The sequence below is a fragment of the Hypanus sabinus genome, chromosome 27 (genome assembly GCF_030144855.1).
Source record: "Hypanus sabinus isolate sHypSab1 chromosome 27, sHypSab1.hap1, whole genome shotgun sequence".
NCBI classification, from domain to species: domain Eukaryota; kingdom Metazoa; phylum Chordata; class Chondrichthyes; order Myliobatiformes; family Dasyatidae; genus Hypanus; species Hypanus sabinus.
The window spans coordinates 46,079,311-46,096,947 of NC_082732.1; the positions used below are offsets into that span (position 1 = coordinate 46,079,311).

At 40.9% G+C, this 17,637-nt stretch overlaps 1 protein-coding gene across 6 annotated transcripts in view; it reads right to left on the reverse strand.

Annotated features, from left to right (window-relative positions):
• cdk11b (cyclin dependent kinase 11B) overlaps positions 1-17,637 on the reverse strand; it is a 62,192-nt gene that overhangs the window by 35,851 nt on the left and 8,704 nt on the right. For 4 of the 6 annotated variants that reach the window (XM_059952412.1, XM_059952413.1, XM_059952409.1 and 1 more), the window contains 4 exons: positions 11,136-11,183; positions 8,956-9,085; positions 6,294-6,409; positions 3,930-4,054 (listed from right to left, as the gene is read on the reverse strand). In XM_059952412.1, coding sequence (XP_059808395.1) covers positions 3,930-4,054; positions 6,294-6,409; positions 8,956-9,066 — 352 coding nt within the window. In that variant the 5' untranslated portion in view covers positions 9,067-9,085; positions 11,136-11,183. Of the gene's footprint in view, positions 1-3,929; positions 4,055-6,293; positions 6,410-7,289; positions 7,330-8,955; positions 9,086-11,135; positions 11,184-11,451; positions 11,477-17,637 lie in introns of those variants that run through there. The other 2 variants (XM_059952411.1, XM_059952414.1) reach the window with 2 other exon arrangements.

The window sequence follows — 17,637 nt, forward strand, 5'->3', positions numbered from 1 at the left end:
CAACCTGTTTTCATAAGGCATGTTCCCCAAACCAGTAACAACCTTGTAAATCTCCTCTGCACACTTTCTGTGGCTTCCATATCCTTCCTGTAGTGAGGCGACCAGAACTGAGCACAGTACTCCAAGTGGGGTCTGACCAGGGTCCTATACAGCTGCAACATTACCGATTGGCTCCTAAACTCAATTCCACAATTAATGAAGGCCAATACACCGTATACCTTCTTAACCACAAAGTCAACCTGCACAGCTGTTTTGAGCGTTCTTTGGATTCCTCTACAGTGCCAAGAGTCTTACCATTAATACTATATTCTGCCATCATATTTGACCTACCAAAATGAACCACTTCATACTTATCTGGGTTGAACTCCATCTGCCACTTCTCAGCCCAGTTTTGCATCTTATCAGTGTCACGCTGTAACCTCTGACAGCCCTCCACACTATCCACAACAGCCCAACCTTTGTGTCATCAGCAAACTTACTAACCCATTCCTCCACTTCCTCATCCAGGTCATTTATAAAAATCACGAAGAGTAAGGGTACCAGAACAGATCCCTGAGGCACACCACTGGTCACCAAACTCCATACAGAATATGACCCGTCTACAACCACTCTTTGCCTTCTGTGGGCAAGCCAGTTCTGGATCCACAAAGCAATGTCCCCCCGGATTCGTGCCTCCATACTTTTGCAATAAGCCTTGCATGGGGTTCCTTATCAAATGCCTTAATACCCTAGCATAAAACATATTTCATTAATCTTAGTTTTGAAGACTTCAATTAGTCTAGTCTCATCTTTTCTTACTGGGGGATGGGGGTGGAAGATTTCCACATTTCTAACTCGTGTAGTATTTCTGGACAGTAATCCAGAAACTCTTATCTTAAAGTTACCTGTTTTTGTTTGGACTGTCCAACCTTACCAAGCTCTTAAATCATCCTAAACACCTCAGTTATATCAGCACCTGCTTACTCTCAAGGAGAAACAACAGCAAGCTCATCTATCGTCAGCACCTAACCTATTGTCAAGGTGGAATGACTGCAAGGTGCAGTGACTATTTCGGGTAAAGTTACCAGATTACTTTTTAGCCAAATGAGGAACATCACAAGAATGGGAAAATGTCAACGCCACATCGCCTGGAATCTGAGGACACCAGTTATTATCCAAACATGATCATTTCTGCTGTTTAAAACATAACTAAAGGAGTTATGCTTACCTTGCAATGTTAAATATTGCTGTATGGATATTTATTCACATCCATTCTTAAAGACTTTGATGATGTGACATTTACTAATATTATAGAAAATCTAACGCAGGAATTAGAGACAAAAAAATTAATCTATAGGACATGTAATGGCTAGCAATGATCAAATATATATTAGCAGACTATCTTGCTGTTGTATTAATGGAAAACCACAGATTATAAAGTGTCATAAATGACTGGAAGTCAAAAATTAAAAAGATCACAAATACTAAGAAAAGTCAAAAATGAAATATTAGAGATACTGACCGCAATTGTTGAAATTGTTGAGTAGGTTCTGATAGATATATCTAATGTAATACTAATATGTAAACCACACAACCACAAACCAACCAGCCCAAAATCACAATCTACAGACCATTATTCTAATTAAAAGGAATAGCATAGCCTGTGTGCTGAGGCTACTAAAGGCAACAAATTTAAAATGTGACTTTTGGAAACAATAATGGGGAATCACACTGGGTTGTTGCAATTATGAATTTTCAAAGAATGCTGCTTGGGAATTGTGACATATTATGAAGAATGTCACAGTAGGTTCATCATTGGAGCAACTGATAATCTCAAAATCTCAGATAAAGAACAGGGCCTGAGGAAACAGCGTCACAATGCAAAGTTAAGCAGTTTTACATTCAGACAATTTAACAAGGAAAAAAATCTTTTAAGTTTGATGCAGTGAAGGGTGATGCAACACTTCTCAGTAGAAGAATGACAAAGATAAATTGACTGGGAGACCGTTTCGCTGAACACCTACGCTCTGTCTGCCAGAGAAAGCAGGTTCTCCCAGTGGCCACACATTTTAATTCCACATCCCATTCCCAATCCGGTATGTCTATCCATGGCCTGCTCTATTATGAAGATGAAACCACATTCAGGTTGGAGGAACAACACCTTATATACTGGCTGGGTAGCCTCCAACCTGATGGCATGAACGTTGACTTCTCTAACCTCTGTTAATACCCCTCCTCCCCTCCTTACCCCATCCCTGATATATTTAGTTTTCCTCCTTCCTTTTTTTTCCTCTCTTTCTGCCCATCACTCTGCCTGTTCTCCATCTCCCTCTGGTGCTTCCTTCCCCCTTTCTTTCTCCCTAGGCCTCCTGTCCCATGATTCTTTACCTTCTCCAGCTCTGTATTCCTTTTCCCAATCACCTTTCTGGCTCTCAGCTCCACCCCACCCCCTCCGGTCTTCTATCATTTTGCATTTCCCCTCCCCCTCCTACTTTCAAATCTCAGTAATTACTATCTTTCTTTTCAGTTAGTCCTGATGAAGGGTTCTCGGCCCGAAACGTCGACAGTGCTTCTCCCTATAGCAGCCTGGCCCGCTGTGTTCCACCAGCATTTTGTGTGTGTTGCTTGAATTTCCCGCATCTGCAGATTTCCTCGTGTTTGCAAGATAAATTGAATGGTAGATTTTCAGAAGATTTAAAAGTGGTTGAGAAAAGATCCCTATGGCAATCAAATTGTTGCCCAAGATAATAAAACTGTTCAAAAGCAAGTTTAATAAATTAGTAGAGTATGCACATTGTTAACTTATGCTAAGCTTATACAGAAGATTCAATAGGGAAAATTGTGCGGCCATCTGGTTTAGAAAGTAAATTATTTGTTACTTTTGATATTAAGTGAAACGGCTCCTCAAAAAAAAATCAGTAAAACGCTGCTCTTTTACATTCTCTCCTGCTGGTTAGATTGTTGAGATTAGCATTTCCTGTTCATATTACCTCTCTGTACTTACATCTAATGTTCTCATTCTTCACCTAGTGTGTTAGGCACATGCATGAAGCAGGTCAGGTCCTCTGAGCTACCTGCGCCTTTCTACACAACCAGATTCATGTTTTTCGGGTCGCAATGCATTATTTTTCTACTTGGCGTCTATGGGTTATCCAGGGAAGGTTAGCACCTCTGTTGAAGGGGCTTGTTACGTCCATTCTGGGACAGCTCACTTAACCTTTGGCCCCACCAGACACTCAGCTCTCACCCGTAGCTCCAAGTAACTGTTTACATGCAACAGTGGCTACACCCACGTACACTGCTTCAAGAGGTGGGCTAAACCAAGTGAGGTAGCCAGTGGACTCCATAACCCGGTGAGACATACAAAGTCAGTTCTGGCAGACTGGATGGATGAGATCAACAGTGAGATCCTACAGCCAGGAAGCAGTTCCATAATGCTTTGGAAAGTGAAGGATATGACAAGACACAGAAGTCATGGTCACCCACTACAACCAAGGAAGACCCAGTTGTGATGACTACTCGTACCACTGGATCTGGATTTCCGAGTTTGAGAGAGTGGAACTGCCCTAGTGCAATGGTTTTTCCACTTAAAAAACCCTCCAGCACAGGTTTCCTGTCATCATCGGATATCATTTTTCTAGTTGGTAGCAAAACAAAATCTTAAGTGCAGTATGAATTCACATTTACATTTTCCTAAATCTAACCAGCAATAAATATCCACTTGCTTTCTTATAAAGTCTTTAATCACAGTAATGAAGTTCCTATTCCATCTTAATACCACTTGATGACCATGGTTTCTGTAGTACTTCAGAATTGAATTTGAGACATTTTTCATTTCAGAACAAGACAACAGATGTTAATCTCAAAATCAACTGATATCCCCAATTCTTCAATCACTATAGAGTATTTCATAATACACATTCATCATTAAATATTCTGACATTTCTCACCTTCAGCCGATCTACTTCGATGCCTTCGCTTTTCCTTCCTTCTTTCCTCTTTCCTGTGGTGAGATTTTTCCTTTTTGGACATTTGTTGAGGAGGTTTAATTGCCAAGGAATCATCCTCCTCACCTCTAAATGATTTTTAAAAGTATATATTAGCAACATTATTCAAACCATGCAGTTCATTTACATATAGTGTAAATACATAAATTAGAAACAGGAAAAGCCCACTTCACCAGTTAAGTTTGGTCTAATGGTAACTTCCCCACCTAATGACTGATTAAATAATGTTGCTTGATCTCTACCTCAAATGGGAAACCTTTCATTTTCAAACAGTGACCCTGGGTTCCAGATTCTCCACAAAAGGACCCATGCCCACCACATCCATCCCTCTGGATCTTATATATCATGCCTTCCTATACTGGGTATCCAGGCAATACAGACCTAGTCAGTCTACCTTCTTCTCATGAGACAATCTGCCCATTCTGCATATTAGTCTAGCATGCTTTATTAGAATTTTTTCCTGGTTACTAACACCCCGACCTTAACAAGTCTAATACTGTACAGAACACCCTAAACGGCCTCACCAATATCCCGACTAGTTGTTTAGAGTTTGTAGTTGTTGTATTTGTCCACAGGCCACTCAAACTGACCAGTTAAAAATTAAAGCGATTAGCTTTATTTGTCATATATGCATCAAAACATAGAGTGAAATACGTTGCTTTGTGTCCGATCAAACCAGTGAGGATTGAGTAGCCTGCAGGTGTCGCCATGCTTCTGCTGCCAACATGGAATGCTCACAACTCACCAGGCCCAACCCAACCAAATACTGAGCGGAAACCGGAGCACCTGGTAGAAACCCAAGTGGTCAGAGGGAGAACGTACAGACAGTGGCAGGAGTAGTATTCGCTGGCACTGGATTGGTTGCGCTAATGGCTACACTGCAATGCCGCCCCACTTGTGATAGAAGTGGTTAATTCCGAACATTTGTAATTCTTCCCTCAGGCTGTGAGACAAATGAATTCCCTGCCACCATTGAGGTCTCATCACTAGGACAGCAGCTGTTTAACGTTTACCTGTGCTGCAAACTACATACATTTTGAATTATATTTTATTAACTTATTTATGGTAATATTTTGCCTTATGTACTGGGTGATATGTGTTTTGTAGGTGCACTGTAAATGTTTCATTTGGTTATATACATGTACAGTCAGATGACAATAAACTTGAACTATAATGCTTTACTGCTTGCCATATATTTTTGGAAGACAATTACTTATTTGCAAACTGTAGCAGATATTACGTACGGGATTCATGATGGAATTTGTTATAATACTTGTATTGTGTATTGTCAGCACTAAGTGTGAAAATGAAGCTAATTCCAGTGCAACTATTATTCTCCCAAATTTTGAGTACGGAGACAAGGTCTCCAGCATCTTAGGGAACAATGTGACAACTGAGGATACAGAAATCTGAAATACTTCTGTAACCAAGGTGTATCATGTTTCCCAATCAAATTGCTAAAAGCTGGTGACAGAAACAAAGATGTTAGTTAAATATCGTCTGATTCTCTGCTTCAAGTATATTGAAGTTTCAAAACTAGATTATTAATACATTTTGCAAAGTCATAAAGAAAATGTTAAAGAACAGATGATAAAAGTGACAAGTAACAGACCAATTACCTCTTCATCAATCTGCAACAGAAATTATTGAATCCTTATAACTTTATCGAATCTCTGGTGAGGCTGCATCTGGAGTATTGTGTAGATTTCTGGCCGTGCCATTATAGGAAGGTTGTCAAGGTTTTGGAGAGGGTGCAGAAGAGGTTTACCAGGATTCTGCCTGGTCTGGAGGGCATGTGCTATCGTGAGAGGCTGGATAAACTTCCGCTGTTTTCTCTGGAACAGCAGGGGTTAAGGGGAAATCTGATAGAAGTTTATCAGATTATCAGAGGCATAGATACAATAGACAGGGAGTATTTTTTACAAAGGGTAGAATGTCAATACCAGAGGACAGGCATTGAAGATGAGAAGGGGTAGGTTCAAAGGGGATGAGAGGGGTAAGTTTTTTTAACCAGAGAGTGGCGGGTGCCTGAAATGCACTGCATGATATGGTGGTAGAGGTAAATACATTAGAGGTGTTTAGACAGACACATGAATAGGAGGAAGATGGAGGGATATGGACATTGAGTAGGTAGTAGGGATTTTTTTTTTATGGGTGGGTTTTGACTTTCTTTTCAGCTGCTTCAGCAAAACATTGTGGGCCAAAAGGCCTGTTCCTGTGCTGTACTGTTCTGTTAATTCTTTAACATACAAATACAGGCATTCACATTGGAGGCACAAAGTATTAGCTGTTAAATTATAAACACACCGATCTTCTATTGATCCTTCTCGTCTGTGTGGTGAATTACGGATAGTTATCTCCATCTTATGTTCTTGAAGCTCTCCTTCCTCCAGTGAGTCTCGTTTAGAATCTCTGTCATCCAACTGAGACACAAAAATAGCAGGGTAATTCTGAGCTGCTTCTCCACTCAGTAACACCTTAGACTTCAGAACTTAATCTACGACAATTTGACAAACCATATGTTTATGACATACTTTCCATTGTATCTTCTTAGAAATCATTTTCCAAACTCTGTATAGTCATTTAGGGTTCTCATCATTACAGGTAACTATAGTATGAAAATGCAAGGCTTAGAAATAAAAAATGATGAATAAAAATAAACAGTATAGAGAAGTCATTCATACAACTTGATATATAAGATTGTAAGAGGCATAGATAGAGATGTCAGCTGAAGGCAGAATTGGCTAATATGAGGCATAATTGTAAGGTGATTGGAGGAAAGTATAGAGGAGATGAAAGAGTTAGGTATTTTATACAGAGAGTGGTGGGTCAGAGAGTGTTGGGTGCCTGGAATGCACTGCCAGGGGCACAGGTCGAGGCAGATACATTAGAGACATTTAAGAGACTCTTACATAGGCACTTGGATGATAGGAAATTGAAGGGTTATGTGAGAAGGAAAGGTTAGATTGATCTTGGAGTAGATTAACAAGCCAATGGGCATCTACTATGCTGTGGTGTTCTATGTTCTATAACATGAAGGATTTAAAGGATTTTGCTGGTGACAATGCAAAGCTACATCTCCCTTGGTGGACAATATTCTGCAGCTCAGAGTGCTTTTCCAATTGAAATTAATAATGTTAGCAGAATAGAAGTTGCTGACAAAAGATTAATTTTTCTCCATCAACACTCCCAACTTAAATAGTTCTCACGTAAACGGCATTACATTGGAAACAAACTATAATTGTGATCATTCCTCATTTTGTTAAACTGAATAAGAGATAAAAGGATTCACTGTGTACATACCTGAACAATTGCTTTATTGAAGCCAAGATATTCTCAGCAGCTGAAGAACAGCCATTCATTGTTATCTAGACATTGTATATCTTATATTTCCCAATTACACATTATTACAATCAAGGGTCACAACACGTGAAATCTCTAAACTTGCAGAGGACTTTCACCTAGTGAACTATTACATAATCCCACAATTTAAAGTTAATTAAAACCCCATATTCAAAGCAGCATGACATATTGTTGACATGCTGTATGTTATCTACTTAAACAAAAAGGTTTTTGGTCCAATAGCTACTTCATAAATTCTCTGGGTTAGTAGACAAACCAACCAGGTATCCAAGTGAGTGAGAACATATGTGGAACATAAGAGAACCAATAATCACAACTACAAAGCAAGAAGTGAAAAGTTTTGGTCCAGAACTTTGTATGTGTTTATCAAGAAATGACTCTGCTCCTGAACCCTGTTACATTGTGAAAACAGTACACTGCTCTTAGACTAACAAAAACTAGTGGCAGGAGGGTCTTGGTCCAGCCCATTGGGCGTGTTTATCAAGAAACAGCTCTACTATTGAAACCCATTACATTGCAAAAACAGTACACTTTGACTAACAAAAACCAGTGGGAAGACAGTCTTGGTCCAGCATTATGTGTGTGTCTATCAAGACTCTGCTCTTGAACTTTGTTCCTTTGAAGAAACTGTATGCTACTCTTAGACTGACAGCTGCACAACACACAGTACTGAGGGATGATACTTTGCCACGAAGGAGCAAATCAACCATGTTATCTCTTCCGGTAGGACAGCAGAGCACTCAGACACAGTGGCCACTCAAGGTCCAATCAAAGAAGCATTTGTTCATCTTATAAGCCTTTCTTTATGATTGCAAGCCACTGCTGGATACTAAGAACATTAAGTACTGCAGGACTATCACATCAGCAAGTTGCTTGTGTTGGACTTATTGCTATGTTGTCGACTGGTTGTACAGAAAAGGAGTGCAATTCAACAAACCGAGTGATTATCTTGGACATTTTTATTGGGATCGCAAGACCCTGTTGGACATTGGTAACAAATAATACTGCAAGTCCATTCCTTGGCAACCAACAGCAGGAGCGATTCGCTGCCTCAGTTGTGGCAAGGACTGAACATTAGCTACAGGGTCGCCTTGGATGCAGCAGCTTGTTGCAGCCACCAGGAGAGAGGGAGAGAGAGCAGACGCCTCTGTTGGGCTTGCTGGAATTGTGCTGGGTTGAGGGCTGGCCATTCCTGTTGGTGTTCGTTCAGTGGTGTCCTCCAGTGTTCACTCGGTGGAAGAACACGCTGGAGCAGAACAAACTACAATCATACCATTCAGGGAGTTAAACCATAAAGAAACAAGAGCAGAATTAGGCCATGTGTCTCATATAGTCTACTCTACCATTTCAACATGGCTGATCCATTTCGCTCTTAGTCCCAATCTTCTGCCTTTTCCCCGTATCCCTTCATGCCCCGACTAATCAAGAACCTATCAATCTTTGCCTTAGATATACCCAATGATTTGGCCTCCACAAGGACATGAATGTCCCTCAGGCTGTATCATCAACTTTAGTTGAAGACTTGAATTAAAGACTGAGTTATTAAACCAAACAATAAAACCACACTCACAGACAAGACTAAAAGTTGGCAGGATTCACTACTTACATTTTTTAAACGTTTTACATCAACTTTCTCCTCTTGCTCTTTTCGGCGCTTCTTTTCCTGCAAAATTTCTTCGAGTGTTTTCACTTTCCAGTTATCCTTTTCATCTCCCATTGGGACAGAGCGCACAGACCTGAAACACAATGTGACATCCCTGAAACACAATGTTGCATTCCCCACTGAGACAGAGCGCACAGACCCAAAACACAACATGACATCCCCCACTGGGACAGACCACACTGAGCTGAAACACAGCCATTTACAGGGTAGTCTTTGGGTTTGAAGTGATTTGATGGCTTTTTATCAATATTCTCAAGCAGGACAGATGCAGAAAAAAATCACTTCAAATCACTTCTGCTTATTAGAGTGCCAAGCAGATGCTTCCCCGATCTGTAAATGAGACACACCCCATAATTCATAATCTCCTCTACAAAATCTTACTGTCTCCTACAGAATATTTTTTCAGAAATAATTATCATGATAAACATACCATTGAAGAGATAGCTTCCGTACACTGCCAGAGCCCAGGGGAGGGGCTTCTGTACAGTGCCAGAGCCCGGGGCAGGGGGCTTCTGTATGCCGCCAGAGCTCGAGTGAGGGGCTTCGGCATTCCACCAGAACCCCGGAGAGGGTCTTCTGTATGCCGCCAAAGCCTGGGGGAGGGGTTTCGGCATTCCACCAGAACCCAAGGCAGGTGGTTTCTGCATGCTTCTAGAACCTGGGGCAGATATTAAAATGGAACTATATCCCTGACGCTCCACATTATTTCACTGAATACTTAAGAAACTTTTGTAAACTATTCCATTCACCTTCCCATAAACTGTCATCTCTAAATTCTGATACTCACTGTTTAATTCTCTGACAGAATTAAACTATGTTTGGGTCCAGAAGCTCAAAACAAAAATTTCAGTGTTATTATTGATATTTTCTTATCAATAATAACTACTTTTATTTCCTTGGACAACAAGAAGATAATTTTAAAGATTAAATAATTTAGAAGCAATGACACCATTTGACAAGGAAACAAAATCAAGCTGTTTCAACGCAATATGTTATATAATTGCAGTAATCACACTGTAAATGTAAAAACAAAAACTCATTAATGTATAACTTATCAAAAGGCTTCTGAATGTATTTTGAACAAGCATCTTCTGTTAAAACAGTAATTTTTACTACAGTACAGTAGAGTTCTTCTATTTTCATAGAGTCATAGAACACTACAGTACAGAATAAGGCCCTTTGGCATATCTAGACCATGTTGAACCACAAATCTGTCTAGTCCCATTGACCTCCAGACCCCACACATTCATGTACTTATCTCTTCATTAAATTTAAATCATCACTTTAAATTTGCCATCTGAAAGAAGTGACAATAAAAATGGGCATAGCTTCTGTCTGAGAAATTATTAAATACTTATAGAAACTCTAATACAGAAATTACATTACAAATTTGGGATGCCCCTGTGATCAGATCTACAATAGAGGTGAACAAATCTGAAATGCAATGTACAGTACCCTGCAAAATCAAGTGAAATGAAGAGTTGCTTTTTGCATTGAGTGGTATGGTGCTGAGTGAAGCTGATCCCCCAACCCCCATCTACATCTTGACTAGATATGCTGGAAAACTGCATAGCCAGCTTATAAACGTGTCTGGCCTATACTGGACATTTGACAAAATACTGTACAGACATAATTAAGTGGATTCTTTTTAACACCGTGTAATATTACTGCCTGGCTTTTTAATCTTATTTCCTAACCAGCCTTGCAACTTTAAAACAATATATAACGTAAACAGCCAGGATGAATGCTGAGTCTGAATAAATTAAATTGTCATTCCTTCATCCTAGGTATGTGGTTAACTTGTACTGACAAAAAAATAATAAAAGCAATGTGAACATTGATTGGTGCAAGACCTAATGAGGTGGCAGGAAATGACAAAAAGATACCATCTATAATTAACCCAAATCCCAACTTGCAAATGGACTCAAAAGAAAGGCTTGGACTCCACTGTACTCCAACAACACAGTCACAGACTATCTACAGGGAAATATGTTAAAGGTTGCCAGCAGAGAATATTCACATTAAAATCCAAACACCAAACTTTAATTCAATGCAATAAACACATGTAACTTTACCACTGAGGAGATGGATGTTGCTACAATCCAGTTATATTCATGACTTACAAATGAACTCCTGCTCCAAGTAAACTGGGAATGTCTTTGTCCGGCAAACTGAAAGAAAATAAAATACAAAAATTAAAGGCACAAAAGATTCTGCAGATGCTGGAAATCCAAAGTAATGCACACAAGATGAAGGAACTTAGCAGGTTAGGCAGTGTTTATGGAGGGGAATAAACAGTCAACATTTCAGGCTGAGACCCTTCACTGGGATTGGAAAGGGTCCCAAGAAGGAGCCACTGCAAAGGATCAAGAAAGCTGGATAGAGTTGTAAATTCTGCCAACTCCATTATGGGCATTACCCTTCCAGCACTGAGTGTACCTTCAAAAGGCAATTCCTCAAAAAGGTGGTATTGATCACTAAGGATCTCCATCATCCAGGACATGTCCTCTTCTCATTGCTACTATCATGCAAGAGGTACAGGAGTCTGAAGACACACACTCAGCATTTTAAGAAGAGCTTCTTCACCTCTGCCATCAGATTTCTGAAAGAACAATGAACCCATGAAAACTACCTCATGATTTTGTCCTAATTATTTAACTTTAATGTATATATTTCTCACTTTAATTTGCAATATTTACGTACTGCACTGTACTGCTGCTGGAAAGCAACATATTTCACAACATATGTCATTGATATTAAACCTGATTCTTAAATATCAACTTATTCCTTTCATTAGATGCTGCCTGACCTGCTGAGTTCCTCCAACATTTTATATGTGTATATGAATTTTACGTCAATACACCATGCAGAAATGTCACTTTACCAAGCCAAAGAACTGCTAATATATTTACAACCTAACCCAATTCTGAAGTCTCAGGTGACTGCTAATTTCATCGGTCATGATTAGAGTCACAGAGTCATACAGTGTGAGACAGGCCCTTCAACCCAGCTGGTCCATGCTGACCAGGATGCCCATCCATGCTAGTCCCCACAAACTGCTAAGCCTTGATGTTGAGGCTAAGGGTGAAGGACGAACCAGCATTCAGTTTACTACTCTGTGAGGCTTTATTCACCTCAGTGCTGAACTAACTCTGCAGCTTTGGCCTGCAACCATCAGCACTCGACTCAATGCTGAACCTGGCTCCGTGGCTGTGGCTTGCAGTCATTGGGCTCCTGGACCGGCTGCAATGTTAAACTGGCTCTGAAGCTGTGGCTTACTTTTGGGGACTCTGCAGTCCCCAAAACAAACTTGTTTACATTTTTTTCATTGTTTGCATGATTTGTTCTTTTTTTCACACATTAAATATTTAACTGTCTTTGTTATGTGGGGATTTTCATGGATTCCATTGTTTCTTTGTTTTGTGGCTGCCTGCAAGATGAAGAATCTCAAAGTTGTGTGTGGGATCTGTACTTTGGTAATAAAGGTACTTATAACTTCTAAACCCTTTCCAATTGTACCTGTCCAACTGTCTTTTAAAAGCTGTTAATATTCAACCATTTCCTCTGGCAGCAGATACCACATGGAAACCACCCTTTGTGTAAAAATGTTGCCTCTCAAGATCATCTTAAATCTTTCCCCTTACACCTTAAAACTATGCCCTCTAACTCTTGACTCCCCATCTCTGGGGAGAAAAGGACTGAGTGCATTCATTATATGGCTCTCATGATTTTATACACCTCTGTAAGATGGAAGGAGCTTATGTAAATAGGAATGGGAGGAGTTAGAAAAGATGGTGCCAAAGTTTTGCAGACCTAGCAACTTCTTCCAGTTTGTCCACGAAACCAGCTTATTCTTCTTTTTTCATGCGCCTCTTTTCTTTTCAAGGTGCCTGAGATCCTATCAGTGTCTGTGATCTACAACTGCAACTCAAAGATGGTGCCAAAGTTTTGCAGACCTAACAACTTCTTCCAGTTTGTCCACGAAACCAGCTTATTCTTCTTTTTTCATGCGTCTCTTTTCTTTTCAAGATGCCTGAGATCCTACCAGTGTCTGTGATCTACAACTGCAACTCAAACTATGGTTCTCCACAAGTGGTGGGTTCTTGTTCTTGCTGTGCAGCCTGGAGTTTTGATATCTCCAGGTTCAGCCTAGAAGATGTGCGCTTTTGGGGTGTGGCTCCATGGATGACCTGTTTCGTCCCCAATATCGCCAACTGAAGCGTCATGGGAGACTAAAACATTGAGACAGCAGATGGCGTGCTCTGCTGTTAGAAGCAGGCCCTGTACTTGAGCGATCCTCTCTCTCTCTCTTCAATGGTGAGTGAGAGCCTATCGGTCCTCGAGTCGGGGGCCTCAGAGAAGTGACGCAGAAGATTGTAACATCAGCTGCTGGTCTCCTGCTCTTGTTGTGGGAGTGATCTCTCTCTCCCTCGCTAGTGAGAGAGAGCCTGTCTGAGACACTGAAGTGTTGGCATGGACTCTTGATCAAGGTCTCTTTGGGGGCTTTGCTGTGGCTTGCACAGTGAGTGGGGAGGGTGATCAGCACTTGTGTGTGGGAAGGGGAGGGCAGACTTCGGGCTTCTGATATTTCTGTCATTCTTTGGGGTTTCTTCTGTTTCAAGGATGTTTGCAAAGAGTAAGAATTTCAGGTTTTATACATTTCAGGTTGCATATTCTCTGGTAATAAATTTAGCTATTGAAGATCATCTTTCAATCCCCTATGCTCCAAAGAATAATGTTCCATTCTGTCCAACCTCTTCCCTAAAACTCAACTCTCTAAGATCAAAGTTCAAAGTACATTTATTATCAAAGCGTGTATACATTAAACAACCTTGAGATTCGCCTCTTAACAGGTAGCCATGAAAAAAATGAAACCCAGAAGAACCCATTTAAAAAAAAAAGGCTGTCAAATACCCCAATGTGCAGAGGAAAGGGAAAAAAAACATGCAAACAACAGCAGCAAGCAAATAACGTTCTGAACTGAAGTCCACAAAGAGAGTCCGAGACCCATAGTTCAGCACAGAGCGGAGTAAACGACATGGAGCAGTGAGCTGAACCGGCCCATCACTCATCTCGAGCCCCAACACACTGACTTTTTCAATCTGGCCTGGCGTCTAAATTGTCATCTAAACATGGGGTACGTCCCCTATGTTCCAAGGAATAACGTCATAGCCTATCCAAACTCTTCCCTAAAACTTAGGTCTCCCAAGTGCTGGTAGTATATTTGTGAATCCTTTCTGCCATCTTTCCAATGTACAATAACAGATGTTTATTTTATGTTAAACTTTATCCTTCATTAAATTCAATGTATGGTAACTGTATCATCTCTAGATCAGAAATAAGTACTTCTAAGAGCAAACAGCGTGGAACTGTTGTTACATCTTTATGACTGCCTCAAAATGATACAAATTGCCCTTATTGTGTAAAGTACTATACACAATACTAGTATTTCTTTGCCAAGCTACCTGCTCGGGGCATGTTATTTAGCAAGTAAAATTACATATATGTCAGTTTAACAGTACACACTGGTAATATAAGTTAACTCCACCATGGACAGACCCAAGCCTGGCTGCAAAAGGAGAAGGGTTGGGAATGGGGAAAGCAACCCCATCCATACAAGCCCAGAGCTACAGGAACGTCAACAAAAGAGCCAAAGGCCTCATCCCTGGGAGAGGAAGGATCTTTGAAGATGGACTATACCTGGGGACAACGTGACAGATTGGCCCAAGACAGAAAACTCTGGCGAGCTACCATCTGTGGCCTAAGCCCCAGTAGGGGAATTGGCTTAAAAAAAATAAAGCTTAACAAGTAACATTATGTACTAAAATAGTACCAGACCAATCTGCCTACAGTGAATCTTGTTACATAGAAGAGTAGATCAGTACAGCACAGTACAGACCCTTCAGCCCACAAAGCTGTGCTGACCCCTTAACCTACTCCGAGATCAGTCTAAAGCTTTCCTTCCTATTATTTGAAATAATCTTCTGGGGTAAAGCACCTCTCTTTGCAAACAATGATTAGGGATCTATCAGTCACAGACTCTCAATGCATGAATGAATCAAAGCTTTTGAAGACTTGTGAAGGGACAGTTTAAGCAATGAACTTCCTTTGCTGCTTCTTCCTGTCATGGCTGATATAAGTAAACTTACCTCAGTTGCCTTTAAATTTGCTTCTCGTAGCTGACACAGGAAGAAACAACAAACTAAGATCATTGCTCATGACTCCTCCTGGAAATCTCAAAGAAAGCAGTTTCCATTTACAGGTTTGTGCATGGTAAAGTTATATGATTAGAAAGATGGAAGGGGTGGGGATGTGGGGACAGAGAGAAGTGGAAATAACTGAATCTATTATTTTGTGGAGTGTAGCTGATTTGATGATTTTCAACATTGATGTTTCAAACTATCAACAGACAGCCACTCTCCACAAAAGTCATTCTCTTGTGGAACTGCATTCTTGTTTTTTCAGCAGAACCTAGTGATTGTCCATAACCAATCCCATCCCTGACCAAACTTGGGAACTTAATCTTTGATTAAGATATCCAACTATCACATCTGGAGTACCTGGGCGCACAGAACAAGGCTCACTCACTCTACAATGCAGCTCACCTCCATGGTCCCTGACAACATGTAAAGTGTAACTATCCAAATTTCTCTTAAATGTTAAAATCGGATCCACATCCACCATTTCCACTGGCAGCTCGTTCCACACTCTCACCATCTTCTGAGTGAAGTTTCCCCTCATATTCCTCTTAAACATTTCACTGTTCATTGTTAACTCAATCTTTCAAACTCAGTGGAAAAAGCCTGCATGCATTTATCCTATTGATACTCAATTTTGTATACAGCATTCCCAAAAGAACACAATTATTTTCAGATGCATCCCGAGGGTCTGGGAATTTAGATTTAAACTCCCCTCCCAACACCCACCAGTTTAAGATGGCACTGGTGAAGAAGGTTGAAGATGGTGACTACTTGCTTGTAGCAAACAAAATTACTCACTACTTCATTAAGCACATTCTTTCTGGTAAACGATGACTGCAATCATTAGACTGTAAGTTCCCTTTTGAATCTCCTGTATGGCCTGGCATTTCTGTGGTGTGAACTGAGGTCTCAAAGGAGCAGGTCAGTTACGAAGTGGTGTTTACAGGCCGAATTGGAACAGTGGGACCCGGGCCTGAGTGTGGGGAATGAGCCAATGTTTGGCCATTGCTGGAGCAGGCTTGGAGGCATTCGATATAAGAGGAATTGAGGCAGTGGGGCTTGGGACCAGACCCAAGACCAAGGAAAGACGCAATATTTGATCAATTTAAATGCCAGGTCTGGTATGGGCCAAGACCGAGGAACTACCTGAAGTCTGAACAATTTAAGTGCCAGGCCAGATTGAAAAGGTCAGGGTGTCAGGGCCACAGGCGAGGGACGTGCTGGTTCATCTCGCTGTTCTGCGAGATTTACTCGTTTCTGCACTGAACTGAGGCTGTGGCCAGCTAACGGGCTCCTGGTCGGGTTGCAATGATGACTGACTTGGTGGCTGTGGACTCATTTTCATGAAGTTCAGCTGTTTGCTTGTTTTTGTTGTTTGCACGATTGGTTTTTCTGCACACTGAGTGTTTGATGGTCTTCTCTTTATGGACTTTATTGGGTTTCTTTGTTTTGTGGCTGCCTGCAAGAAGACACAGCTCAAGGTTGTATATGGTATACATACTTTGATAATAAATGCACTTTGACTGTGTCCAAAGCTGCCCATACTCGAACCTGACAGACACGTTTCATCATGGTAATCAGACTCTGAAATATTAGACCTACAGAATTCCAAATGAAATGAGATCCACTGGGATGTTTCTGATAATTATTTTAGTTGACTGTACAGCTGTATGCAATTCCATATCCATATATGACATTGGTACAGCATTGTCCCAACACTGGACAAAGTTGCAGTCATCCTTACAATAGGAAGGATGTCTTTAAACAAGAGGGTGTGAAAAAGGATTTACAAAGATGTTACCAGGACTGGAGGATAAACTGGAATAAAGAATGGGGAGCAGAGCTACGATGGCACTTAACAGCAACTCATTCGAGCTCATCTGCGGAAACAGCTTAATTTCTACTTTTGATGTCTCTCTTTTCCCTTTTCAGGGTTCTGTTGAAGACCCTGACCTAGAGTTACACTCAGACTTCGTTTTTTTGTGGTACTGGGACCTGCTTGTGGGGGCTCACACCAGTCAGTGTTCTAATCCCAAGGACATGACCTAGAAGAGGAGCGTGCCTTCAGGGTTCCGAGGCTTTGCGGTACAGAGTTTATCACCGAGTTGTTTTGTTATGTCTTCCCTCTCACTATGAAAGGGGGACACCTCTCTTTCCCTTTATTAGGGTGAGAGAGCCCGTGGTATCTCGAATTGTCAGGTGAACGATTAGTTTTTGTTGTACTGCAGATCATGGTCTTTCTTGGGGGTTTTGCTATTCTTGCTTGGTGGGTAGAAGGAGCTGATATTTTTTCTGCATAAGTGGGTGGGGGTGGGGGGAAGTCATTGCTGCTGTTTGCACGTGGGAGGGAAGAGTGGAGAGGGTCAACAGGGACGTGCCAAATCTCTTTACTCTCCTGAGGAAGGAGAGATGCTGGTGAGCTTTC